This window comes from Phaseolus vulgaris, chromosome 8 (assembly GCF_051622355.1).
Source record: "Phaseolus vulgaris cultivar YP4 chromosome 8, ASM5162235v1, whole genome shotgun sequence".
NCBI classification, from domain to species: domain Eukaryota; kingdom Viridiplantae; phylum Streptophyta; class Magnoliopsida; order Fabales; family Fabaceae; genus Phaseolus; species Phaseolus vulgaris.
Window position 1 is genome coordinate 56823624 of NC_143505.1, and position 27583 is coordinate 56851206.

The 27583-nt window shown below is 29.1% G+C and overlaps 2 protein-coding genes across 3 annotated transcripts; both read left to right on the forward strand.

The window, feature by feature from the left end:
• Positions 1 to 5459: 5459 nt before the first annotated feature.
• On the forward strand, positions 5460 to 9021 carry LOC137824304 (Microsomal signal peptidase 25 kDa subunit (SPC25)). The gene is made up of 5 exons (XM_068629878.2): positions 5460 to 5676; positions 5791 to 5942; positions 6207 to 6288; positions 8416 to 8558; positions 8696 to 9021. The coding sequence occupies exons 1-5, from the start codon at positions 5596 to 5598 to the stop codon at positions 8790 to 8792; spliced, it is 555 nt and encodes a 184-aa protein (XP_068485979.1). The 5' UTR covers positions 5460 to 5595; the 3' UTR covers positions 8793 to 9021.
• A 10948-nt stretch (positions 9022 to 19969) lies between these two features.
• Positions 19970 to 26934, forward strand: LOC137826974 (flocculation protein). 2 transcript variants are annotated; one of them, XM_090293489.1, is made up of 5 exons: positions 19981 to 20547; positions 20682 to 20797; positions 23968 to 24014; positions 24918 to 25161; positions 25325 to 26934. In XM_090293489.1, the coding sequence occupies exon 5, from the start codon at positions 25325 to 25327 to the stop codon at positions 26657 to 26659; it is 1335 nt and encodes a 444-aa protein (XP_090149615.1). In that variant the 5' UTR covers positions 19981 to 20547; positions 20682 to 20797; positions 23968 to 24014; positions 24918 to 25161; the 3' UTR covers positions 26660 to 26934. The 2 variants fall into 2 exon arrangements, with proteins under 2 accessions (XP_068489244.1, XP_090149615.1); XM_068633143.2 differs by lacking the exon at positions 23968 to 24014 and having other exon boundaries at positions 19970 to 20547.
• Positions 26935 to 27583: the final 649 nt, after the last annotated feature.

Genomic DNA, 27583 nt, shown 5'->3' on the forward strand with positions numbered 1-27583 from the left:
GTAGTTGGGTTTGAGTTTCACCTGCTGCATGGGTGATCCGTAGATAATATTGATTTACCTACCGTTACTTACAAAATTCTTCCGTAGATAAGTTGAATTTTTTGTAGTGTCATTCAAATATAATTGTGTCTTAAATAAATTTTTAAATCATAAACATGAAGAATTATTTTTTATGATAAAACTTGCATTTTTCTTATATCAAAGTATATTTAAAGAAAATATAATATTTCATTAAACTTTTTTGTAAGAAAAATTTAAAACTAATAAAGCAGGATAAAGTTTAAAAATAATAAATGCGATCTCATAATATAATTTTTTATTAGAGATGTTCTCACAACGTGTTATGTTATAAACATTTTCATTTTTTTTTTATTTTTCTAATCGAGAAAATGAGTCAAGACGACGTTGGGTTTTGTCAAAGTGTTTTTACACCTTTAGAAAAGAAATTATTGGACTTAAAAAATGCAAAACAGAAATAATCAATTATATTAATTGCATGATCAAATTGTATTTAATTTTTTTAATGTTACATTTTTTAAAAGCCTAGCCTTAATAATAAAAACTTGCCATATTTGACAGTTTTAATTACCGACTAAAAACAGCAAGAAATGTTCAATTAACATCACGTACTTATTTCAAGGCAGAAAACAACATTTTCCTCTTTAGTCGTATGGAAAATTAAAAGTGTGGGCTCAATTCCCTATCTAGCACCATTTACATTTTTATTTCTCTATCTAGCACTCTTTTGTTTTTATTTCCCTAGCACCCTTTTGTTTTTATTTTCCTATCTAGCACTCTTTTATTTTTTATTCCCTATCTAGCATTATTTTAAAAATAAATAAATAAATAATAAATTATTATTTTTTTTAATAATTTTAATTTTGAATGCATTAAAAAATAAATATTTTTAATGTTTAAAATAATTAGAAATATAATTAATGAATAAATAAATGAGTTTTTACAAAATAAAAATAAAAAAGTAATAAATTAAAAATGTTTAGTTTAATTTTTTTTTAAATGAAGAAAATAAAAAATTAAACTATACAACAACATAAAATTTGAATATTTTTATTATTATTGATGATATAATCATGTTAATTTCAAGTAAAAAATACAGGACATAATTATAAAAAAAACCAAAGTCAATTAGTATTAATTAATAGTGAACACATAAATAATATTGAAGTGTCTACCCTAAATGCAAAAGTCTAAAAAAAAAACTAATGCAAATGCTACACTTAATGCTACACTGAATGCATTAAAAAATAAATATTTTTAATGTTTAAAATAATTAGAAATATAATTAATGAATAAATAAATGAGTTTTTACAAAATAAAAATAAAAAAAGTAATAAATTAAAAATGTTTAGTTTAAAATTATTATTTTTTAAATGAAGAAAATAAAAAATTAAACTTTACAACAACATAAAAGTTGAATCTATAAACATAAATTACTATTTATTTTGATTATTATTGATGATGTAATCATGTTAATTTCAACTAAAAAATACAGGACATATTTATAAAAAAACCAAAGTCAATTAGTATTAATTAATAGTGGACACATAAATAATATTGAAGTGTTTACCTAAATGCAAAATTCTAAAAAAAACTAATACAAATGTTACACTTAATGCTTAAAAATGAGAAGAAAAAAATGCAAAAATAAATAAGTCTAGAAAATAAAAACAACAACAATAAAATAAGTGTAACATTTGGAAAAAAAAATAATTTTAAACTAAATATTTTTAATTTATTACTTTTTTATTTTTATTTTGTAAAAACTCATTTATTTATTCATTAATTATATTTCTAATTATTTTAAACATTAAAAATATTTATTTTTTAATGCATTCAAAATTAAAATTATTAAAATAATAATAATTTTTTATTTATTTATTTATTTTTAAAATGGTGCTAGATAGGGAAATAAAAAATAAAAGAGTGCTAGATAGGGAAATAAAAACAAAAGGGTGCTAGATAGGGAAATAAAAACAAAAGGGTGCTAGATAGAGAAATAAAGATGTAAATAGTGGGGAATTGAGCCTAAAAGTGTGCGTTTCACATCTTTTTTATTTTCATTTTGTCTCTATCCATTCTTCAAAATATATTCTTTTTTCCATCCTTTTTTTCTCTTCTATCTCTGAAATCATATTTATCATAGAAGTTCTTATTATTGAAGATAAGAATGCAAATAAGAGTGATTAAACTAAATTAATTGACTTCTGGAATCATATTTATCAAAGAATTTATCATAATACGAATGATTGAAGATAAGAATGCAAATAAGAATGATTAAACTAAATTAATTGACTTGGTAAGATAAGATGTTATTGTTCTTTGATGAGCAATGTGATCTATTCATTATTATTTGGATAATTTACGCTATAAAAAATTTATTAACTAAAAATCAATTTTAGAAATAAAAAATAATTATTTACTATATTAATTAAATTAAATTAAATGTTATTAATAAAATTTATAAACTAGTTTCTAAATTGGTATACACAAGTAACTATCAAGTTTTAGCTACTAACCATTTGAGCACACAAAACTATTGTGTAACTAAATTGAAGAAAATATACATATATGTATTTTTTACAAAAAATTGTTATTACCTATCCATAATTATCTACAAAATTTGTAGGTAAATTTGGACGTACCTACTGATTATTATTCATAAATAAAAATACTAATACGATATCATCTACAGATTTTTATATACGAATATATCTGTAGGTAATTATATATCTATTAAAATCTGTTGATAATTATGTATGAATTAAAATCCATAAATAATTATATAGATAAATCCATAAATAATTTAGCTAAACATTCAAATTCTTAACTAAAAATAATAAGATGAAAATTTTTATTTGTATTGGTGTACTAATCCACTCAAAGATTTCTTTCATAATATAGATGAACCTTTGTTTGTGCTTTTCAATGTCGACCAAGTTTAAGTACGATATAGTAAGGTTTTCAAGGTAAACATAAAGAGCCTCCAATGAATGAAAATAATAATAGATATGTTTTCATCTGAGTATTAGCAGAATAGGAAAAGTTGTAGCTAATAATGGCATCAGGAACAAGTATAAGAATGGAATTAAGAAGGAATGTCCGTAGCTGTAGCCATTAAAGGTGAAAATTGTGCGCAACAACACTTCTTATATGTTTTTGTTCTCCACGAACCTTAACTACTGATCATGCCAACCCAACCGTGGTTTTCTACTGGCCGGCAAAGAGAATCTTTGGGCTGCTGCATCTCTCAGCCTGTGCTGGTGGGTTTTGAGCAAGCAACATTAATATCACTATCATATATTTTTTGTTTAAAAAAATACTATCAAATAATTTTTTTTATTTAAAATTAATTATTACAAAAGGGAATTGTAGAGTGATGAGTCTAGACCTCACGCATAGTACGATAATCGAAATTTTATCCTTAATAATAGAAAATGTACAACTTTATTTATTTATTAGACTTAATTATCCATAATGGCTCAATAAATATGGAATCGGGTTATCTGAGTCCGACACATAATACGATAATCGGAATTTTATCTTTAATAACAGAAAACATACAATATCCTTTATTTATTAGACTTAATCATCCATAATGGCTCAATGAAGACAAAATCGGATTAAGTTATGTGAAATGTGTCAATATATGTAAGAATGAACGTTAATAAGAGGATCTATCTTTTACATATTGGTATATAGTACACTTATCTTATTCCACTGATTGATTGAGTTTCTAATGTTAGGATATTCCTATATTTATCTAAAAAATAATATTCAATTATATAACAATTTATGATTTGTCGATAATGTATAATTAATTTTTTTTTTCACATTTTGAATATATTCTAACAAAATTTTAACAAGTTTTCTGATTGATATTTGAAATTTTGGGTTTTCAAAATTTGTATGAATTGCATTCCTATTATTTCATGGAGAGAAATTTTTTGAGTTTATTTCTGGTAAACTTTTATTTTTAGAAAATATATTTTATCTGGTTTAATTTTTTAAATTAAAAAATTATTACAATTTTTTAAACATTGAAATGATTAAAAGTCATTATTAATGATTAACAAGTCGAAAATCATAAATATTGAATTTCGTTTAGCGTTTAAATATGCCTATTACTCTTTAAAATATGCTCGGTTTATTGATACATTGCTATTATATAAAACATTATTTAAATTATATAATTAATGATTTATTTTAGTTTCTTCTTACTTAATAATGAGAAAATGTATAAAAAAAGCAATCAAATCTAAGTTAAAAAAATAGGTTATACTTAAATTATATACATTCTTATATAATTTCAAATTATTATAAATAATAAATTATGATAATAATTAAATAGAAAATAATTTTTAATTAGATATAGGGTACAAACTTTTACACCACAAATTCATTGCATAGTCTTTAAAACTCTTTAAAGTTTTATTCAAAGTTAGATTCCACTAAAGAAACGTACTTATGATAAATGAAAGCGTGTTCTACTACAAACCGAGTGCCAACAACCAATGACTGCTTCTTCCTGTTCCTGCACCTCCATACGCGTGTTACCCCATAAATTTTTGTGGTAAAAAAAGTAAAGTAAAAAAATTAAAGTATAATTTATATTACGGATTACATGATTTGAAACTCTTTTTCCATATGCATGATTAGTTTTAAGATTACATAGTTCGAAATTTTTTTTTAATTTGTTTTGTGATTAGTTTTCAATTACATAATTCATAAATTTTTTTAATATGAGATTAACTTTTGAATTATGTAATCTGAAATATATCCAAACGTTATGTAATTTAAGATGTCATTTTTAAAAAAATATATATTATAGAATACATAATCCAGAACTTATTTCTGGATCTAAGATTAGTTTTGAGATTCTGTAATTCGAAATAATTTTTTTTTAAAAACTGCTTCCAGATTTTATAAATTTGGATAACACTTTCCGATTTAAAAATATTTTTCTGAACTATATATTGAGTGATATAAAAGGATAAAAAAATATTTTTCACATTGGCAAAAAGTAGTCTAACCCAATTGACTACAACTTGATCCATTTTTAAATTAAAGCCCACTACTAAAAAAATAGACTATTTTTAAATCATCCGTAAGGCCCATTAATTATGCTATTATAGGCCGAGGAATTTTTGCAATATGAGCTTCTGACGTTGATTAGTATGCTACATTTGCACCATTTATATTCCAATAGGAAGATATAATTGTACTGTAATAAACATAAATATGTAATCATTTTTTAATTTTTTATCTTTTCAAAATCATATGTTTGTAAGAAAATATAAAATAAATAAATTATTTTTTTCAATTCAAATTATTTTTTGTATGAATGATTTTATAAAAATTCTCTTATTTAAATATTTACTTTTATATAAACTAATTTTAATTTATAAAAAAATTTGAAAAAAAATAAAAAAAATTGGATGCAGTACGCATTATGTAACAGTAGTTAACAGTAGTAGGGTGTAAGGAGTGAACACTGAAGGGCAGAAACGGTGGAGCTGTTGATTATTTGGGTCAATTGAAGTCTAAGAGAAGAGAGAGCAAAGAAAGAGATAAAAAATGGCGTCCAAAGCTCCAAAGAAGGCCAATCTCTTGGATCACCACTCCATCAAGCACATCCTCGACGAGTCTGTCTCTGAGGTCTGTAAAACCCTAATCCCCTTTTCGGTCTCTCCCACTTTCAAACCCTTTTTCTTCCCTCTCATTTTGTATGTTGTGTTCGCTAATTGGACTTGGATCTTATCGTTGGTGTAGGTGGTAACCAGTCGTGGGTATGTGGAAGACGTAAGATTGAGCAACGTTAGGCTTTTCATTGGGGCTATCATCATCGTCATTGCTCTCTTTGCCCAGTTTTACAAGAAGAAGTTCCCTGAAAATAGGGATTTTCTCATTGCCTGCATCGCCTTATATCCTTTTCCTGTGTTTCTTTGTTTTAATTTTTGGTTTGCATGACATAATTGGCTGAAATCACTGTCTTAATCATTTCTTCAAATTTTTGCATCTGGGATTTTATATCTTTATGATGTCGATTGGGATGCTAGAATTGTTTAATTGGAAGTTATTGAGGTTCCTCGTTGAATGACTTTTTGGTGTGTTACCTGAAAGGGGAAATAGATTGTTGATGTTTATAGGTTTTATTCATCCGGCTTTTGATCCTTAACACTTCTCACATATGTGATCTTCAATGGGCTGTTGCAGCTGATCATATTCACTAAGGAGAAAAGTGCCATTCTGTTCACTTATCCACCTGTTGTAAGTTTCTGTTAACTTGGCCGAGGCTTTGACATTGACACTGGAGTTTTTTTTATTTACATATGGAGAATAGATACTGAGTTTCACTTGCATAATTGCATTGTTTTGGTCCTCTTAGATGATTGAAGATTGAAATTCTATCTTCCATCCTCCTTGGGTTGGTAAATAACAAAGTATCAGTCAAATGGTGTTGGATTTGTAGATTTTAGAATATTGAAACATGTTTGTATAATCTTTATTGCTCACTATGCATAATGTTTAGCATTATCTATTAGATAGAATATATATAGTGATGTTTAATTGCAGGTTGATTTCGATTAATGAAGATTATACAAACACACACTTATTGGATGTACAGAATTTGTTCTTCATCTTTTAATTGTACATTAAAATTGAATAAAGGAACAATTTCTAGTCGTGTATGGCTCCTTGTTCTGTGTACTGATTAAATTTTTGTTTCATCTAACCATTTGAACTCACTTTTTGATAGAGAGAAAGAGAATATTTAAGATTTACATGATTCAATTTCTAGTTTGTGTGTGTGTTTTCGCTCGAGAGAGAGGGTGGTGAATCTATCTTTTTATCATTCATTTGATTTGACAATCTTTTGTTCTATCCTAAGAGAGCAAAGGCACTGAGACTTTAGTCTGTTTAGTTTGTTAGAATTGTACCATATATGCACTTAAGATCCATCCAATACTTTGAGCATGACTGTTTTGGCTTAATAATCATCAGACACTGAGCAGATCTCGTGTACTAAACTGGTCATATATCAATTCGTCATGATCAATTATCAATTTGCAGTATAGCAGTGTGAAGAGCAGCCATGAACCACTAAAAAGTCTGAATAGCTGTGTGCTTTTAATAGCTTCCGCAGCAGCTGCAATTGTGACCAAAATTGTGGCTGTAGTGGTAGATATTAGCTTGAGCGAGGCTTTTCAAAATCCTTATTTTGCCTTAAAAAAACATTATTTCTTTGGGGGAGGGGCAGCAGAGTTTGAGATTTCTTCCCCTTTATAGAATGTAATAAATCCCTAATTGGATGTAGTTTCCCGTGCTTCCATTTCATCTCCAATCCTTCTTTTTTCTTTTCTTTTCTCTAACACCTATCCTCACTTTTCGTTGAATGTTTATGTCTTTTATTTGAAATATGAATGTCCTTTAGATTTGTTGGTCTCCTTGAGTTTTAAATTTGTTTACCTCCTTGACTTTTATTTTATTTACTTGTTTGTTTTGATTAAACCCCATGACCTTTTATTGTAAATTAGGAATATGTCGTGAATTCTTTAACACATATATGTATGTAGTGTACATTATTTAATCTGTATATAAAAACTAGTATCCTACTGTGTGCTATACTGCTATAGCATTTTGGGGGTTGGTTGCTACATGCCACCATCGGAGATTGATAGACTAATACACTGAGTTGATGGATAGTAGTGTTATGTAATGGTTGCAGTGAATGAACTTTTAACTTGTACTGGTATAGTTATATTCTCTTTATCCTTCAGTCATTGAATTTCAATTTAAGTTGCTTGATTGCAACAGGGTAATTTTTCACACCCATTGGGTTAACAAGACTAAACTAATGCATAGTAATTTTATGTAATGGTTGCAGGGAATGAAGGTTTAGTTATATTTTATTCTTTTTTTCCATCAGTTATTGAATTTCAATTTAAGTTGCATGAAAGTTGCAACAGGATAATTTTTCACACCCATTGGGTCAACAAGACTAAATTAATGCATACCATGACACATTTATTTTGGTTTGAAGTTTAATCCAGATAGTACCGATATCTTTGTTATTTTTGAACTTTGATACATGTCATCTGGAATTTGAACTGAACTATATAACTTTATTTCACAAATTATTTAAAGGGCTTAAATCATGATATCTTTCTAGGTGGTTGCTTGGTGAATTTTGTAGGTTTTTTTCATGAACTAAGGATGTTGATATTTTATTTATTAGTGAAATATGTTATTTTCTTTCATCTAATAAACTTTGGCTTGTCATTGAACTCTTTCATCAAATAAAGCAATTTTATTTTAGGCTTTCAGCAGAAGCCCAGAAATACTATAATTTTGATAGTCACATTCCAAGTAAGATTCCCCTCTTTTCTATTACAGGGATCCTTTACCAGTACCGGATTGGTGGTTTCCTCCAAATTGCCTAGATTTTCTGACATGTACACACTCACTATAGCAAGCGCAGATCCAAAATCAATTTCTGCAAATGAACCAGTACATTTTACCAAAAGTGTTACTCAGTGGTATGTCTCTCTCTCTCGCATCTTGCCTTCACTTCTGTATGCTCACACAATGACAATGGGCATGTGAATCAGTATGCATTTCATCTCTTGCGCTGCTTTTTGGAGATCAAACTGGTCTATTTTTGTTTGGATTGCAGGTTCACCAAGGATGGAATCTTAGTTGAGGGCCTTTTCTGGAAGGATATTGAAGCTTTGATTGTTCAATACACCAAAGAACCAAAGAAGAGCAAGTAGTATGGAGATATGAACTTTGGTTATGCGGATAACTTTTTGGATGAGAAACATATATATCTCGATATGGTTTATAATTCAATACTTAGACATTTAAAATAGAACTGAGGGAATCGAGCTTTCACCAGCTTTAGGGCACAATTTATTCCCATATTTCGTCAGCTTATTCGTAGTAAAGGCTCAATCCCGTATTTTCATTTAATCTCCTAAATAACAATTAATGGTTCTCATACACCTTTCTCCTTCTACCCTCTCTAAGAAATAGTAAATTAACTTTTGTTAAGGAAGAGTGCAGAGAAAAAAGGTAAGACACTGCGACAACAAAGTTAGAAAACAAAACACTCAATACTTCATGGCGTATGTTTTTTTTAACCTCTGTTGGTATGTCTTCTTACATAATTATAGATAGAATATTATGTTACATTTTTTAAGAATTCATAAAAAGAAATTGTATATATAAAATTGTTTACAATTCATTTCAGAATTAATTTTTTTCCTAATAATCATAATTAAGGTGTTATAGCAAATAAAAGTATTACCACTTGGTATTTTCTAAATGTTTCAAAAAAAATTAAACGATAAAAACTGGTGCCATTGAAATACCAGTGATATTTGCATGTTTAAATTTGAAATTAGCAAAACAAATGACTTGTAATTTTTAATGGAATTTTTAATGGAGTCAGCACCCTAAATCTTAAGAATAAGAAATATCATATTACTGTTTATTCTGAGAAGAACCCAATTTTGATTAAAAAGTTGTTAAACAACATTGCAAACATGTGTTCCAGTAATGTTCCACCAAGAATAATAGAAAACACCACCAAATCCATCAAGATATTTTTACCATCCCTAAACCTTAAACACTTAATCTCAAAACCACCAACCCTACACAAGAAAATCTCAACCTAAATTATAAACCTACATATCATTTCAAAACACTTTATAATTTTTTTTACTTTTTTTAATTTATCCCACAACAAATTTTTAACCCAATTTGTTTTAAAAAAATCATCATTTTATACAAACTAAAAAAAACTAAATTGAAGTCATCATAGGACATGATGATTTTAATGTAAAAAGATTAGAGAGAAGTGTCAGAAACATCCACGACTTTTGTATAAATTTTTTACATTAAACTCATTATACCTCTTGATGACTTCACTTAAAAAAAAGTCTAAAAAATTAATAACTTTTTATATCTTAATTAAAGTCATCTTCACCTAATACGATTTCTATTTATAAAAAAATTCACCAAAATCATGAGAGATATTAACAATTTCAATAATTTTTTTAATAAAAAAAACTCGTCTAGCCCCAATATAATAGTGTAAAATTACACTATTTATGGAAATTATGAAACACAACTTCTCTGTTTTTATAATATTTTTTCAACTTACCTATTCTCATAATAATAGTGTAAAATTACACTATTTATGGAAATTTTCCTATTTTCATCTCTAAAGTAATATATGTATTAAGCTTTTCTATTATAAAGATATCTCCATTTGATTTGAATGGACACCGACACAGAATTTGGTGTTGCAATAATAAGTTGTTTTGAAATCATAAAATAATAGATCTTTTTATAGGGTTTCTGTTATTCATTTCACATAGTGCAGAACATAAATATAATACATGGTCACTATGATGCTTACGATGCATGTTATGTGTCTATGTGGTTGTTATCTTGCCACAAAAATAAGTATGATTTTGCTATTTATCCACACCAAATGTAGAGAGAAACAATGGCTTTCAATTCGTTGGTAGCTAATTGTTGTAGTTGATAAGAAGTATAAATAACAAGAAAACATTGTGGCAAAGAAATCATAACTTCAATATGAAATTATTTGTTAAGGAAGTGTAACCAATGATAAATATATCTAACACTTATTTTACATTTTTACATATGAAATCCAGATCTATATGTAATAGTTAATATGTAAATAAATAATTTTTTTAAATAATTTCTTCTATGAGAGTTGAGTCCACTAATAACTATTTACTATTTTAGAAGTTAAAAATCATGATTTTTTAATAATCAACCAAAATTATTTTTCAAAATTTAATTGTGATATTCACCAGAATACATATAAGTATTATAGAGCTAATACCATGATTTTTTTTTTCATAATTTTTTATAAAGTCTTGTGTTCAAAAGTTAGAACATATATATCCTACATTTAAAAAAAAAATATTATTACTAATGAAAATTAAGCTTAACTCATTGCTTAAATGCAATTCAATTTGCTGTTAATTGATTTTTATATCTCAATAATATTTTTGGTTCAATATTTTACTTGACATTGATTTTATTATTCTTTTAAAGCATATGCTAAAATTTATTCGTTTCCCAATTATTTTGTATTTATCGACAGGATAATTGTTTTATACATTTTAATCTAATTATAAATAGCGTATAAAACATGCAGATGAACTTGTATAATCTCAATTTTGAGTTTTTATTAAAAAGTGTATTACCGTTTATCAAAATTTTATATGACTTGAATAATATTGTTTTATGTAAAAGATACACACTATGTTTAAAAAGAAAGTTTGAGTATAGGCAGAAAGGAAGAAAAAAAAGATAAAGATAAAAATATAAAATATAAAATATTTATTATCTGTTTAAAAAGAAAAGAACATTTTTTTCGTAAAACTAAAAAAATATCTTATTTTGTGTGAAAATGGGGGAAAGAGAGGACATTTTTTCTCGTTTTTCATTTGTTTAAAATAATAATAATTAGTACCAAAAAACGTTTTATGATAAGAATATTGGAATAAGGATTTAGATTTTTAATCAGTATATACAATTATTTATATTATATACACCAAAATATTTTAAATTATTTTTATTTTATTTTTCCATCTTGTACCGGATCCCGAACGATCGAAGGTATGAATAAATAATACCAACAATAAATACGTGGCAAAGACAGTTACTACTCAACATTGAATAGGTTAAAGGCACGTCGAAACACCTTCTCGTAATATCAGGAAATCACCATACACGACCTAGAGACCACTAACCATGACATATGCTTTGGCAACCAACTATCCGACCTACGTAGGGAGAGACCCAAGTCAACCTATAAAAGGAACTTCTGAAAGGGGAAGAATGTATGTTTTGGATATCCTAAAAGAATAGACTAATCACTAGCACTGACTTGAGCGTCGGTGTGCAATCGCAGGTACCCGCCGACAGACGGGACGCACGCGAGAAAGGAAGAGCTTTGGAGAACTGAAAGATTATCAGCACGACAACAAATTGTATATCAACATGGATCAACATTACTCAGGCTCTGACATCCACATGTGTACACATCTAAATAAGATAGTTTTGTTTTTTATTTCTTTACTATCTTTTTATTTTTAATTATATATTTTGTCGTACGTTTGGCTTCTAATCCAAATAGAACATTGCTGCCAATGCAATGCATATTTGCAAGGGACCTACAACATACAGGTATATATGAAAACAAGTGCTGCTCTATTCGAATCACTTTTAATTTTAAGCCACTTATAGTCGATTCTAAAGTGAAGACAAACAACTACTTACAGCAATCACACTAACTTTTGGGTACAATAATATAGGCCAGCTTCTTTCTGATCTGACTTTTTGTTTATGTTGAAAATTCACTTCTTTCAACCCAAATTTAAAACATCATGTGTAGTGAAAATTGGTCAGAAATATGTTGGAATCTCACATCGATTAGAGATTAGAGCCTTTCATTGTATATAAGTGGGTGCAAACCTCAACCCTATGAACCGGTTTTATAGGGTTGAGTTAGACTTAAAGTCCACTTCGTAATATGGTATCAGAGCCATTTCGAGCCTATCCTAGCGAGTATTTGTGTTGGGCCTATCGTGTCATCCGCTATCGGGTCGCTATCGGACCACCCATAATATATAGTATATAAGTGGGTGCAAACCTCACCCCATTGCCGGTTTTATGGGGTTGAGTTAGGCTTAAAGTCCACTTCTTAATAATATGAGCCAAAATCTTGTTCAGATTTTTTTTTTAATTATTTTTCTAAATTTTTCATTTTTTTCATTAATTATTCTAAAAAAATTGAAAATTTTCACTGGAATTCAACTTCCTAATAACCAAATTTTGAGTAAGTTTTGGACATCTGTCAACACTATTCATAATTAAAAATTTGGCTTCCTAAAAACTAAAATTTGACTGATTTTCCATTACTCAATGATTTGGTTTTCAACGTGAATAATAAATAAATTTATTATAATAAATAATGTTGGCACATGTTTATTTGCAAAAAAAAAAAAATATTTAAATGAACTTATTGCAAATAAAATCGCTTGCTAAATATTTTTTTAGTTATAAAATAAATTTTAACATAGAAAATAAATATACTATACAAGTATCATTTTATAATAAGTTAAAGATATAATTATCCCCTTGTCCCAATATCTTATGAATTTATTCAATTTAGTCTCCATATTTAAAAAAATTAAGATGGTACCAACATTTTTTAGAAAATTTAATATGATTCCAACTTAATTTGGTTTTAACTTTTTTTTTAAAGGTTTACGGTGGTTTCATATTTTTAAAACAATTCAACTTGATTGTTTAAATTTTTTTAAAAAACGAATCAATTTAATATGGTAACAACACATATAATTAAGAAATGCAGTTTTAGAATCGTTAAAATGAATATATTAAAATAAAGACAATCTAAGTAAAGAAGTTACATTAATTTTTTTCTAAATATTTTGAATTTTTTAAAAATATGAGAACTACATTAAATAAAGTCATAAAATATTAGGACAAAAAAAGTAATTATGCTTAAATTAAAAATAATAAGATTTATGTGAAACCTCAAATGTCTTAAAATTATATATCAAGCGTTATTTACTTTGAAATCCAATCATCTTTCATAAAATATATTATCTTATCTAAAAGAATTATTCGTGATATAGAGTAATTGTTTAAAAAATAGTGACTAATTATTTTATATGTAAAATTTACATAAATGGTGTAATTTTATTCTAATTTTACACGAATAAGAAAATTCAAAAAATATTATAAATTTAGAAAAGTCGTAGTGAACATAACTTCATTCTTTCGAAGTCGTACTTATCCTAGATGATATCATTTCGAATTATAAGAATACAATAAAATTGCATCCACTTAATGACTTTTATTGAAAAAAAATGCATAAATTGTACTAGATGTACACAACTTTAACATTTTTTTAAGTGAAATCAAACAATTTTAATATAAAAAATAATATATAGAAGTCATTATAGTCATGCATGAATTTCTATATATTTTTTTATATTGAAATCACTATATCTTATGTAACTTTACTTAAAAAAAATATTAAACACATTAACTTTTAATCAAAGTATTGTATATCTAGTATGCTTAAAAAAGCCGTTTAAGTAAGATACAACTTCAGAAAAATGAGCACGACTTTCTTAAATCTATAATATTTTTTGAACCTGTCCATTAAATTTGGTGTAAAATTATATGTAATTTTTTTTTATACTCGTGTGGCACTATGCTTACAAATTGTTTGAAAATATAAATTTATAAAATTAGATTATAAATAATTCTTCGTTTTATTAAAATTTTACTCATCAATATTAACGACGTACGAATATTTTTTTTTGCCATTGCTAATCACGGTTTTGTTTTTATATGAGAAATAAAGAACCGTAGAGAGTGATAAAAAAAGAATTAAACAAACAAAACATTAAACCAACCTAATATTCTCCATCGTGGCCGTCCAAAAGAATAAAAAAAAGAAACTAAAGATAAGCCCGTTCACGTCCAACCATTTCTTTCTCTTCAACTTGACGTGCTTGCTTAAGTCCTTTTCCTCAGAAAAATAAAGTTTTTTTTAATAAGTTTAGAGCATGTGTGATGTGATTATAATAAATCATTGTTATCACTTTTTGAAGAAAAAATTTACAATCTGTTTTCCCTTATTTGTTCGTAGTGGTGGAAACTCATATTGCAACTTTTTTTAAGTTTTAGAGTGATTCTTCCAAAAATAAAATAAAAATATGATAAGGGAAACCAACTTAATGTTTATTTTGAAAAAAAAAAACAATGATGAGAATGAAATTGTAATGAGATTAAATTTTACATAGGTCCTTTTTAATAGTCTTTTTTTATTACCAAAAGAATAACAAAATAAAATAAGATACTTTAGGGATGTTTCAACCCTTATACAGACACTTCAGGGGTGTATGAAAAGTGGTCAAGGTCAACCTGTTCAACACTTGACCTACAGACACTTTTCCAACTCTACAGACCACCAAACAAATCCTTAAGATTGAAATAAATGGTAAGTCACATCAAAAGAAATCATCATCTATCCTATTACGGTCCTTATAACCAATCTTTAGTCAAAACAATACAAACAAAACATCCCCTAATACATCCAGAAATCCACAAACATATTTTCTATTCAAATTCCCTCAGCCACAAACAAATCTCACAAAAACCCACTCAAAATTAAATTTGCTTTCTTCAAACTTAAAGAAAACTTTACCTGCCTACTAACCTACTCGGGAGCTGCAATACTTGTTCACAACCTCAACAACTATATACCACAAGAACTTACACAAAAATCCAACAAACCTGAACTTATAGAAATTAACATTCAACACGACATCATTTTTTCAAATACTTCATACAACAGATGAGATCAAAACACCAATTTGAGTATGAGAAGTCCACCAACCTTTCCTTAGTCGTATTCCTAGACCAAGATTTCCTTTAAGCCACAATGAAAACCTCCAAAAAATATACTCTCCCATTCTTAAAGAGACATTTATTCCTGATTCCATATTTTACCTACAATTGCTACCCAAATCCCCCCAGCATCTAATGCAAGTATTCTTCATACATATAGGCTTAAACAACATGAAATACATTTTTGCATCTGAATAAAATACAAAGTAGAACCCAAGTCACTCCAAGCAAAGACCCCATATTCTCTAAGAAATCTTACACTCAAATAAAAGATGATTTACCGTCTCCTCTTACTCACCACATAAGGGTCAGAGATTATTTACTAGAACTATACCACGTCGCATAAGATTGTCCTTAGTAGCAATTGTACTAGTCAATACCCTCTAAACTGTAATTTGTGTCAAAGGTAGAATCTTTAATGGTGTGATACTAAATTATTTTGATTGATAAATGAGTATAATAATAATAATAATATTTTGGATAAAAATAGATGATATTGAGTTTATAGATATTTGCAATTTTATGACATTTTTAGTATGGGATGAAGAAGCGAATGATATGATGTAGAGTAAAGTGAATTGGTTGATGGAAAGAATAATAATATAATTATTACATAGTAACAAAAGTAATATGATAAATGAGTTTCACCAAAGTTTTATATGATGCTTGATGAGTATTGATATGGAATGACTTTTCAAGAATAAAAATGAAATATATAATGAATATGAATCGGAGGTTGGTGATTGGATGTTAAATTGGATGTGAATGTGTCCACATCAAGATAAAGTGTTTGGTGTTAAATCAGATATGAATATCTAGAAAATTAAATAAATTTGTTTATCCATATAATATAAATATTAAGTTACTTTAAATATAATGTCATTCCAATATTAAGAGGTGAGTAACGTATGGAAGTTGTTGCTAATAGTCTTATTTGGAAGAAATCTCAAATCTCATCAATTTTTTTTGAAAGTTACTCTATGCTATGACATTTTAAGTTATCAACGTTGAAGCAAAGCATATGTGTATTATTTTTTTATTTGCTATTATCATTCCAATATAATGTAGAAAGAGCATATGTAATAAAAAAAACTATCTAAATTTATATCCATACTTTTGATTGTTTGTTGAATTAAGATTATAACATTATCAACTAACCGTAATTGAAGGAAATGCATATTTTAATATAATTATTATAAAAATCAAACAATTTATTACAAATTACAATTATGATAAGAAGTGACTACATTTTCAATTTATAACTTATTTATTATATTATAAAGTTTAATTGTATAAAATAGAAAATTATTAAGTTTGTAACACTCCAAAAAATTCTTAACATTATGTTATAAATTCATTAAAGGGTCTATACTAATTAAAAATATAAACTTAAACATAACATAATATATACATAAATACGAAAAATATGCATATATAATATATTTGGTTGTGTAGATAGTAATCGTATATAATATAAAACAAACACACATGTAAGTGTGAGCTATTGAAATAAATTTATAAACATACAAAAAAATCTATGTACCAACCACAATAATTAAATTTCGTTATAAGATAAATATACAACAACCATATAAATCATACATAAATCTATATATCATGGATATTCAACAAGTAGAATATCAATTGACACGTCCTGGAAGACGCGTACTAAGTATATCTTATCAAAATCTAATATCTTATTCAATCTAGTACTTAAATTTACAAGCGAATCTAAGGATCATGGTATCAAGGTAAGTTAAATACAACTCAAGTTGTACATTTACATATGTCACAATGTATAAAAATCCTTACCTATGTTAAAAGTCCCACATCAAATTCTCATTACTTGATATCTTAGTGTATGTGACTTAGATCACCACTTAAACACGGGAATTCTTGTTACAAAATAGGTGTCAATAATTAATACACAATCAAAAAATGCCTCACATATTATCCCAAATGTATGACCTGAATTTCATATCATTTCCATCATTCTCAGTAACAATTTTCATACAATACATATCATTTAAAATTTTCACAAATCAATTGAATATACACACTAATATTTACTTTACATTTATAAAAACATCCATACACAATCCAATTTATTGAAGAGATAAGAAGAAAAGAAAAGAAAGAAAAAAAAAGTTTTTTTTGGCTTGAGCGAGAATGAACTTACTTGAGCAAAAATTTGGTCGAGATGGTTGATTTTCGATGTTGTTTTCACTTGAGTGAGATTTCTTTGTTTGAGCGAAAATAAAATTGAAAACAAGTTTTGAGCGCATGACTATTCTCACTTGAGTGAGAATTTTGACTCGCTTGAACGAAAATATAAGAAAATAAACATTTGCAACAACACAAACTCATCTTTAAAGTTACATCCCCAAACCAATTGAACAAATACAAGTATCAAATGCAGTAATCTAAGACAAAGATGACATACAACAAATTTCATTCATTAAACTACACAAATCTCATTTCAAACTCAAACATTAAAAGAATATTCAACAACACAAAATCTCGCCTGAAACATAAAAAAAAAATGTAACCACATCACTTTTTAATCCATGATTTGTGTTAAGTTCTAAAAAAAAAACATAATTAATTTTTCTTACCTATAATTTCTTATTTCCAGAAAATTCTAGCTCAAACAGTGAAGTTACTCAAAAATTTAGAGACCTAAAACAAAATATTCAAACATATTTTAGTTTGAACTTAACCAAGTTAATAATAACATTTTTCTGAACTAATTTTATGAATATTAATGATCAAATTAGAAGGAAAAAAGGGAACCAGAAACTTAAAAAAACCATAAGTTTACTCAATTTAAGAAACTGATCGAATAATACAAAATGCAATCATAATTTTAAATAATAAATATATTAGGTATGGTGAAAACACATAGACATTGAAAAAATAAACACATAGAAAGAAGATAAGAAATTAAAGAGAGAGAAGAAAGAAAAAAAATAATGAGAGAGAATGATGGGGAAGCTTACGAGGCAAATCTAAGTATTATTATTTAGATATTTTTGAAATTTTATATTAATGATAAAATCAATTTTAATTAATTAAAAAAATTGAATACTTGATTTTGTTTATATCCTTTCACCATTTTCCTATTTTAGTTTTTATGTCTAATTTTTTTACCCATTTCTCTTTTTTTTGTATCGGTAAGAATCCATTTCTCTCTTAATTTTATCTATTTTTTATACTAGGAGTAATTACCAAAATACCATTCATATAGTTAAAAATGCGATGAAAGTACAAAAATGAAAAAAAACACAAAAAATAAGATTTCTTTTGAATAGAATTTTTTTCATAATATAACAAACACAGAAAAATAATAACAATCAATTATGTTTTTTCTAGTATAATCAATTATGAATATAAATATTTAAAATATATTAATTATTTACAAACTTAATCGATTACATTTTATTAATATTTATAGTATAAATGATAAATATTTATAATTTTTTAACAATTATATTATTAATATATTTTTTCCATTATAATCAAAATAAAATATTTAAATAACCAATAAAACAAAATAAATAAATTTAATTTTTTATCAATATATGTTTTCATATTATAGAAATAAATGATTAAAATAAATAAAAAATTAATGAAATGAAATAATTAATACTATTTTATTAAAGTTATATTTTATATTATAATAAAATAAACAATTAAAACATATTTAAATAATAAATATAATATAATAATTTAAATTTTAATATTTAACATATTTTTTAAAATATAACATTTTCTTTATTAAAATTTTATAATTAACTTTATTTTAATTTTAATTCTAATTAATATTTTTGAATTTTATTTTTTACATGAATTTTATTTCACAAATAATTTTTTAAATATACTATTATATAAAATTATTCTATATATTAATTAAATTTAATTTAATTTTTTCAAATTTTTTGTAATTCAAATAGAAATTTTTTCATTATCTTTGCACTAGTGCATCCAGACAAATTAAAATGCATATTAATGCAACGATTTAATTAAAAAACAAGATTTAAAACTAATAAATTCTATGTAATAACTAAAACATAAACATTGGAATTAAACCTTATATTCAACAATTAACTTAAAAATTCAAATCATTAATCAAAATTTAAAACTGTAATAATATAGTTAAGAAAAACAAAATATTACTTAAAAAAAACTCTGTTTACCGTCTGACCCTGGCCATCATTATCGCCGTCCCTATTTCCATGCTGTCCTTTTCAAAACCTAATCAGAGAAAGGGTGGGCCATAACTCCGATGTGGCACCGACTCACGTTCACAAGTAGGACCCATAAAAAGTGACGTGGCCGTGGGACCCACCAACCAGTGTCCCTGGACCTCAAACGAGTGCCAAAAATCTGATTCCATAAACAATTTCATGTCCGCCACGTCACCCTGCTGTGCCTACTATTTATAGAACAACTTGACGATATTGGTTTCTCTACTTGGGGAGTTGCTACCACCTGTTACAGATATTAATTCTCTCTCTAAAACGGTTCGCCCCCTTCTCTCTCTCTCTAAAAAATCTTCAAATCCCTGGAATCTGTTTTGCCTGATTGCTCGATTGGAATTGGAGATATCTGATTGTAACTGAACCTAGGGTTTCGGATTTATCCGTCGACGATCTAATTCGGCTTGAAATCGATTTTGCAATGGCAAACCACAGAGAAAGAGATTTGTTTAGCGGTGACGGTGTCGATCCGTCTAACGGCGATGATTTTGACGATTCTTTGTCTGTAGACAGTGCTATTTCTGCCGGAGAGGACGACGGCTTGACGACGCCGGATAGACTTACAGAGCGGTTGACGGATATTCTAGTCGATGAACGCGACGGCGATCTGTTGATTCAGCAGACAAATAGAGAGGAACGGTTCTTGCAGTGGCTTCAGGCTCTTGATTTGCAAGTTATGGGAGCTTGTCGTGCAGACGAGAGACTGAAACCCTTGCTGAAGATGAGCACTACATGCGGCGTCGCAGAAGATCCTCTCCTGGCTCAATTGACTCAGGTGAGAATTGTTCTTGATTGTTCAGTTGACTATCTCTTATCTTTTGTCATCTTGTGACCTTGTTTCTTTCTCTTGCCGTCTTATTATTTTACTTTTTATTTACTGAAGGAGTGTTTACTTATTTCGATGTACAGCATTTCGAGCCATCGGAGGTTGGAATGTTAGCGAGATGCTTCTGCGTGCCGCTTGTTTCGATCCGTGTTGGGAAGATCAACAAGGAAGGGATTCGCTTCTGCCCTACTTTGAGTAGGTAATGTCATTTTAGTTTTTGAATCAGTGCCGAAATTGACTTCCCCCCACCCCTGCAGATGCGATAAATCTTTGCAATTCTTTTAACTACTATTTATCTTTCCTTGAGAGTTCTATTGGTTCTTTTCCTCCACATCTTGAGTTCCTCGTCCTCTAACTTTGATGACCTGTTATTCTATCTCTTAAAGCGGTTAATTGTTTTGTCGACTACATAACTACTATTTCATACGGTCATAGCTGTCTACTGGCAACTCATTGTGTGTTTTGAATTATGCTTTGAATCTTAGTCTGGTGATTTAAAATATTTCTTGGTGTTAGTGAAGTTCTGATGTTTTACAGCTTGTGAAAGATGCTAATATACATGGAAGTTAGTGTTTATGGGTGTTAGATTGTGTGTTTGTGAATTAAGATACAAACAGATTGTTGCTACCAAATTTTGTATTCTTTCTGTGCTTCTGCATTCCTTGTAGACAATTGAAGTGTGGGATTATTGTTACTCTTTTTTTACTTTTATAAAATTTAAAGTTAAATGTGATCATGTAAGGTCACCTTTATAATGTTGCCACCTTTTTCTTTAATAAGGCTGCATGCTTCCTTTTGTTGTTTCTTGATCTTGTATATACTGAGGAATGGAGATTTGAATTTGTTCGAAGTTCGAACTTCCAATAGTTTTTGCCACCAATTATCTAATATAAAAGAGTCCCTATAATATGCCTCCACACTTGTGAAGGGGAAGCATTTCATGAATGGAAGCTTTCTGTTTTGTGTAACTTGATAAATGGGCCCAACCTAGTCCAACTCCTTTCAGGCTTTCCCACTCCAGCTTTGGGGGTACTGTGGGTGCAGCTCATCGTCGCTGCTTAAATGTGAAGCTAAGGTGTGATGCTCTGCATAAGGAAGAATAAGGAGTTTACAGCCACGGCTGTCTGGGGAAGGCTGAAGGGTCTAGACCAGGGTTCAATTTTTTATCAGCCTTCTTTCTGGTTGCGGAAGGGAAAAAGTGGGTTTGGTATTAGGCCTTATTTTTTGTAGGTTACGTAAATGGAATGGCCCGACTATTGTTTTTGGCTTAAAAATTTGACCTGTGAAGGGGAAGACTGAAGGGTCTAGATCAGGGTTCAATTTTTTATCAGCCTTCTTTCTGGCTGTGGAAGGAAAAAAGTGGGTCGGAATTAGGCCTTATTTTTTGTAGGTTACGTAAATGGAATGGCCCAACTATTGTCCTTGGCTAAAAAATTTGGCCTGTGAAGGGGAAGGCTGAAGGGTCTAGACCAGGGTTCAATTTTTTATCAGCCTTCTTTCTGATTGTGAAGGAAAAAAGTGGGTCAGAATTAGACCTTATTTTTTTGTGGGTTACGTAAATGGAATGGCCCAACTATTGTTTTTGGCTAAAAAATTTGGCCTGTGAAGGGGAAGGCTGAAGGGTCTAGACCAGGGTTCAATTTTTTATCAGCCTTCTTTCTGATTGTGAAGGAAAAAAGTGGGTCAGAATTAGACCTTATTTTTTTGTGGGTTACGTAAATGGAATGGCCCAACTATTGTTTTTGGCTAAAAAATTTGGCCTGTGAAGGGGAAGGCTGAAGGGTCTAGACCAGTGTTCAATTTTTTATCAGCCTTCTTTCTGGTTGTGGAAGGAAAAAAGTGGGTCATAATTAGGCCTTATTTTTTGTGGGTTACGTAAATGAAATGGCCCAACTAGTGTTTTTGGCTAAAAAGTTTGGCCTGTAAAGGGGAAGGCCGTATTTTATGTCTGATTTGTTGGTTTTCTTTTTTTTATTTTCCACTAACGGTTGGGTTTTGAGTTCATTTTATTCTGGTTATTGTGGATTAGCTGCTGTTAATCAATTGCTTAGCTTAATCTATAGCATATCTTGATCAAATATTTATTGATTCCTTTTAAGTTTTTTGTTTGAGTTAAGGATTTTGATTTTCCCTGTAGCATTGTTTCTTTTTTAATTTATTTTATGCGTGTAATTGCATTTGTAGTTGATATTTCCCTGTTTAATGCATTATATATGGTACATGCTGTTTTAAATATTGAATATGTATGAACTGACATCTATTATATCAATTTTGATTTCCATTACTTCTATTTGTATGTATGAAGCATGTAAAAATTGTTGGATGATCATTAGTAATTACTGGAGTCTGTAGTTTAGTTTATTGATGGTAATATGTTTATTATTCCAAGTAAATATTTATCAATTCCTTTTAAGTTTTTTGATATTTAGAGTTAAGGATTTTGATTTTCCCTGTGACATTGTTTCGTTTTTAATTTATTTTATGCGTGTAATTGCATTCGTAGTTGATATTTCCCTATTTTATGCATTATGTATGGTACATGCTGTTTTAAATATTGAATATGTATGAACTGACATCTATTATTTCAATTTTGATTTCCATTACTTCTATTTGTATGTATGAAGCATGTGAAAATTGGTGGATGATCATTAGTAATTACTGGAGTCTGTAGTTTAGTTTATTGATGGTAATATGTTCATTCTTCCAAGTAAATATTTATTGATTCCTTTTAAGTTTTTTGAAGTTTAGAGTTAAGGATTTTGATTTTCCCTGTGGCTTTGTTTCTTTTTTAATTTATTTTATGCATGTAATTGCATTCGTAGTTGATATTTCCCTATTTTATGCATTATGTATGGTACATGCTGTTTTAAATATTGAATATGTATGAACTGACATCTATTATATCAATTTTGATTTCCATTACTTCTATTTATATGTATGAAGCATGTGAAAATTGGTGGATGATCATTAGTAATTACTGGAGTCTGTAGTTTAGTTTATTGATGGTAATATGTTCATTCTTCCAAGTAAATATTTATTGATTCCTTTTAAGTTTTTTGAAGTTTAGAGTTAAGGATTTTGATTTTCCCTGTGGCATTGTTTCTTTTTTAATTTATTTTATGCATGTAATTGCATTCGTAGTTGATATTTCCCTATTTTATGCATTATGTATGGTACATGCTGTTTTAAATATTGAATATGTATGAACTGACATCTATTATATCAATTTTGATTTCCATTACTTCTATTTATATGTATGAAGCATGTGAAAATTGGTGGATGATCATTAGTAATTACTGGAGTCTGTAGTTTAGTTTATTGATGGTAATATGTTCATTCTTCCAAGTAAAAATGTCTTTTGACTTGTAGGTAACTGGCGTATTCTATTATGATCTCTGAATTAAGAGGAAGTAAAGGTAGTTTCATGATCCTATATTATATATATCACTGCTGCTCAGATTTTCAGATCACTATAGGTTTGAAGCATTTGTAGGGGAAAAGAGCACATTCACTAGGTTGCACAATCTAGAAATATAGCATTTATTTGCATATCTGCATGCTGTGCTTTGCTATGTATTTAACATTGCACGTTATATATGTTTGCATTGATATGCTGAACATGTTATTCCTGTGACTACTACCCTCAAAAAGAACAAAATATGCATCACAATGATCACATATTCAAAGGATGTATTTTTTTGTAAAAGCATGAAACAACACCAACATGATGTGACAGCGGTTAGATATAATGCATTTTATTCTTTTTGAAGTGGATTTATCTATCTTTATTTGAAATTATGGAAAGGGTTAAATATTGGTTAGATGATTTAGATTGATTTTTTCTATTGTACCGCTGTTATTGTGTCTTCAATTTACCTTTTGGGTCAGCTATGATTATTTTGCCTGTGGAAGCCAATGACTTTGTTCCCAGAAAACTAATAAATATTATATTTCAATTTATTTACACTTTTCCTAAAAGACAAATGTTTTTTAACTTGTAGGAATTGGGAAAATACTGTTCACAAGAATATCTTGTTGAATCATTGGGTGCATTTTTCCTGATTTATGTTTATGTTTATAGTAAAGAAAACAGTCTGTAGTGTCTGTTATGAGGACTGATTTTTGCTGTGGATTATCTTTTAATATAATGACCAAAATTTAAATGTTTTAGTTGGAAGAGGTCTCTTGTGTTGTTGGGCTAAGGTTTTGAAGCCTATGGGTCATAATTTAATCAGAAAAATTTTAGATTGTTTGTCTTTTTTGCTTATTTTCTTCTTAAATATCACTTGCTAAGGTGTCTCATCTCAATTTGTGCACAGGGGTAACTTGACACTTGTACTGCTGCCAAGTTCTGATCTTCGTCTATCGTTCATTGGGGATGATGGTAAAACTGAGAGATTATTAACCGTTACCAACAAATCCCAGTGCTCTTCTCTTGTGGTTGATGAAATTCCAACTGATAGTTCTGGCCGATCCTTCTTTATTAGTGCTGCAGATAGCAGAACTTTTTACTTCTGGTGCTCTGAGAAGTCCAAGCTTTTGGGAATTGAATTACTCGGGAAGGTAGTTTTAGCTAATTCATTTATTAACTCATTTTCTTAAGTATTGTAGCATTAGATATGGATTGATTCTTCATGTTCATAGTTTCTCCTCTATTTGTGTGGTGTTCTGAATATATTTAATGATTTATAATTTTGGTCATCAAACTGATTTTTGTATGAATCAGATGAAGGATTTGCTCAAGAGGAAACCATCCATTGTTGAGCTGAGTGGCATTAGCAAGTCACGACTTGACTGCTTTGCCACTCAGCTTCGGGCTTTTCTTGTGGGGACAACGGGAGACAGTAGTGGTCGTGATCATTCAGTTTGTGCTTCAACATCTGCCAATTCCGTCTCATGTTGTAATGTTAGTTCCGAAAGTTCACACCCATCATCTTCAAAATTTCCCCGTTCTCGAAACATTGGAAGTCAGACAGCAAAGGCAGATACAACACTTTACCAGAGTATTCTTAGTCCAAGATCAAGTTCTTTTAAAGAGGTTCCTCCAAGAAATTTGTCTTCTCACAGGATTGCTGCCAGGGAGAAAATTAAACGACGAGGTGACAATCATCAGCAAATGGTTGATAACTTGACAAATGATTCAACAAACACTTCAGATTTATCCTCAACTTCTGATCATGACAAAGCATCTGAAGTTACCCAAGCTCTTGCCTTTTCACCAAGTTTTCTGGGATCACTTGGAAAGCTTGGTGTTCCATCAAGCCTTGGGCTGGGTGGGGAGGTCACTCCCTCGGTGTCGCCCCTTTTTTCTCCCTACTACTGTTGGTGTCCCCCAGGGATTTCTTCCTGTCCTTCCATTGCAGCAGCTACGCAATCCCCCAAATCTTCTATTGAAACGTTGCCTTTTCCCTCAGGTGCCTCTTTCCTACCAAGCCCTCTATCAGCTACCTTGTTAGATCCAGTACAGCCTCTTAGTGCTTCAATGAATTTTCCTCCTTTTTTTCCTGATCCACTGGTCAGAATGACATTGCCAACATCTCAGCAGATTCCCACTTTTACACCATTAATGTGTGATCCGATTGTTCATATCCCAGTGATTGATGTGTGCTCTTCAGGTCAGGGCTATTTTGTGAGTGCTGGCCCTGCAATGTCAACTAGTATTCCACCGTTGCATCCAAATCTTGTGAAGCCACTGATTCCTGAATCTGATGCTGTAGTAAAGGGTGCAAGAGAGACTCTAAGATTGCTGATGAGTGGTTCAAGCCAGAACCAACAAATGACTCTGCCCGCAATTTTAACTAATCCCAACGAAAAACAAAATAACATTCTCGTGGCTGGCAGCCGTGGTCTTTACACTGGAACCCGAGATATTAATGTTTTTGCTAACAGCATTGCAGCTATGGGATTAGTATCACTATCTGCGGTGTCCAAGGAAGACAGTGGAAGCTATTCGGAGGTATCTGATAACTACGGGATTATGGAAGAATCAGGGACAAAGTCCAACGATTCAGGTGGAGCCTTTTTGGGTGATGATGGCGGTGCTTCTTTTGATTCAAAATAGTAGTGACGGAAGCAATTATGTTTTTTTTTTTATGTAGATCTCTTTTGTCCAGCAAATGTAGATATGTGCTTTAGCACTTCCGAATGGTTTTAAGGTTCATATTCTCACCATTCAAGCCTTGATATCATGTAGGATGCTTTGATTATTCTTTGTTGGTTAGAAATGTGGAATGTGGCTGAATCAGATCCTTCGCCAGCTGTATATCCGTTTACGGTGCATGTAGTGGTAAATTCATGGAGTGTGGAACTGGAGGATATTTTGTACGTTTTCCTTGACGTCTATGTTTTTTGTGGTTTTAGAGGAGTGCAATAAACGAGGTTTAGGATATACCTTACTGAATTAACTTTAAGGTTGTGTGGTGTCATAGCCGGACTGGTTGTGCACGGAAGAATTTGCCTAAACCTACGGGAAGAATTTGCCTAAACCTATATTCTCATAGTTTTAGATTGGGCCCAATTGATTATACTTGGAATATAGATTCAAACCTACATGCTTATGTTTTTAAGGTGTGGGAAAAAATTGCCTAAACCTATATCCTCAAAGCTTGAGATTGGGCCCAATTGATTATGCTTGAAATATGGATTTAAACAATTGGTTATGTTCGGAACATGGATTTAAACCTAGAGACTAACATTTATAAGGTCGGAATATGGATTTAAACCTAGAGACTAACATTTATAAGGTGTGGAAAGAATTTGCCTAAACCTATATGCTCAGTGCTTGAGATTGGTTATGCTTAGAATATGTATTTAAACAATTGATTATTCCAGACATTTTGTGCCATAAATCTTAGGGCTAAATCGGTGGTGCAAAGAAGAAGAAAGTTGGAAGAGAAAAAAAAAGGAGGTTGTTTCGAGAAAGGTGGAGAAATTAAAAAATGTGGGTCATATAAAAGAAATTCAATATCCATCTTAGTATACATAG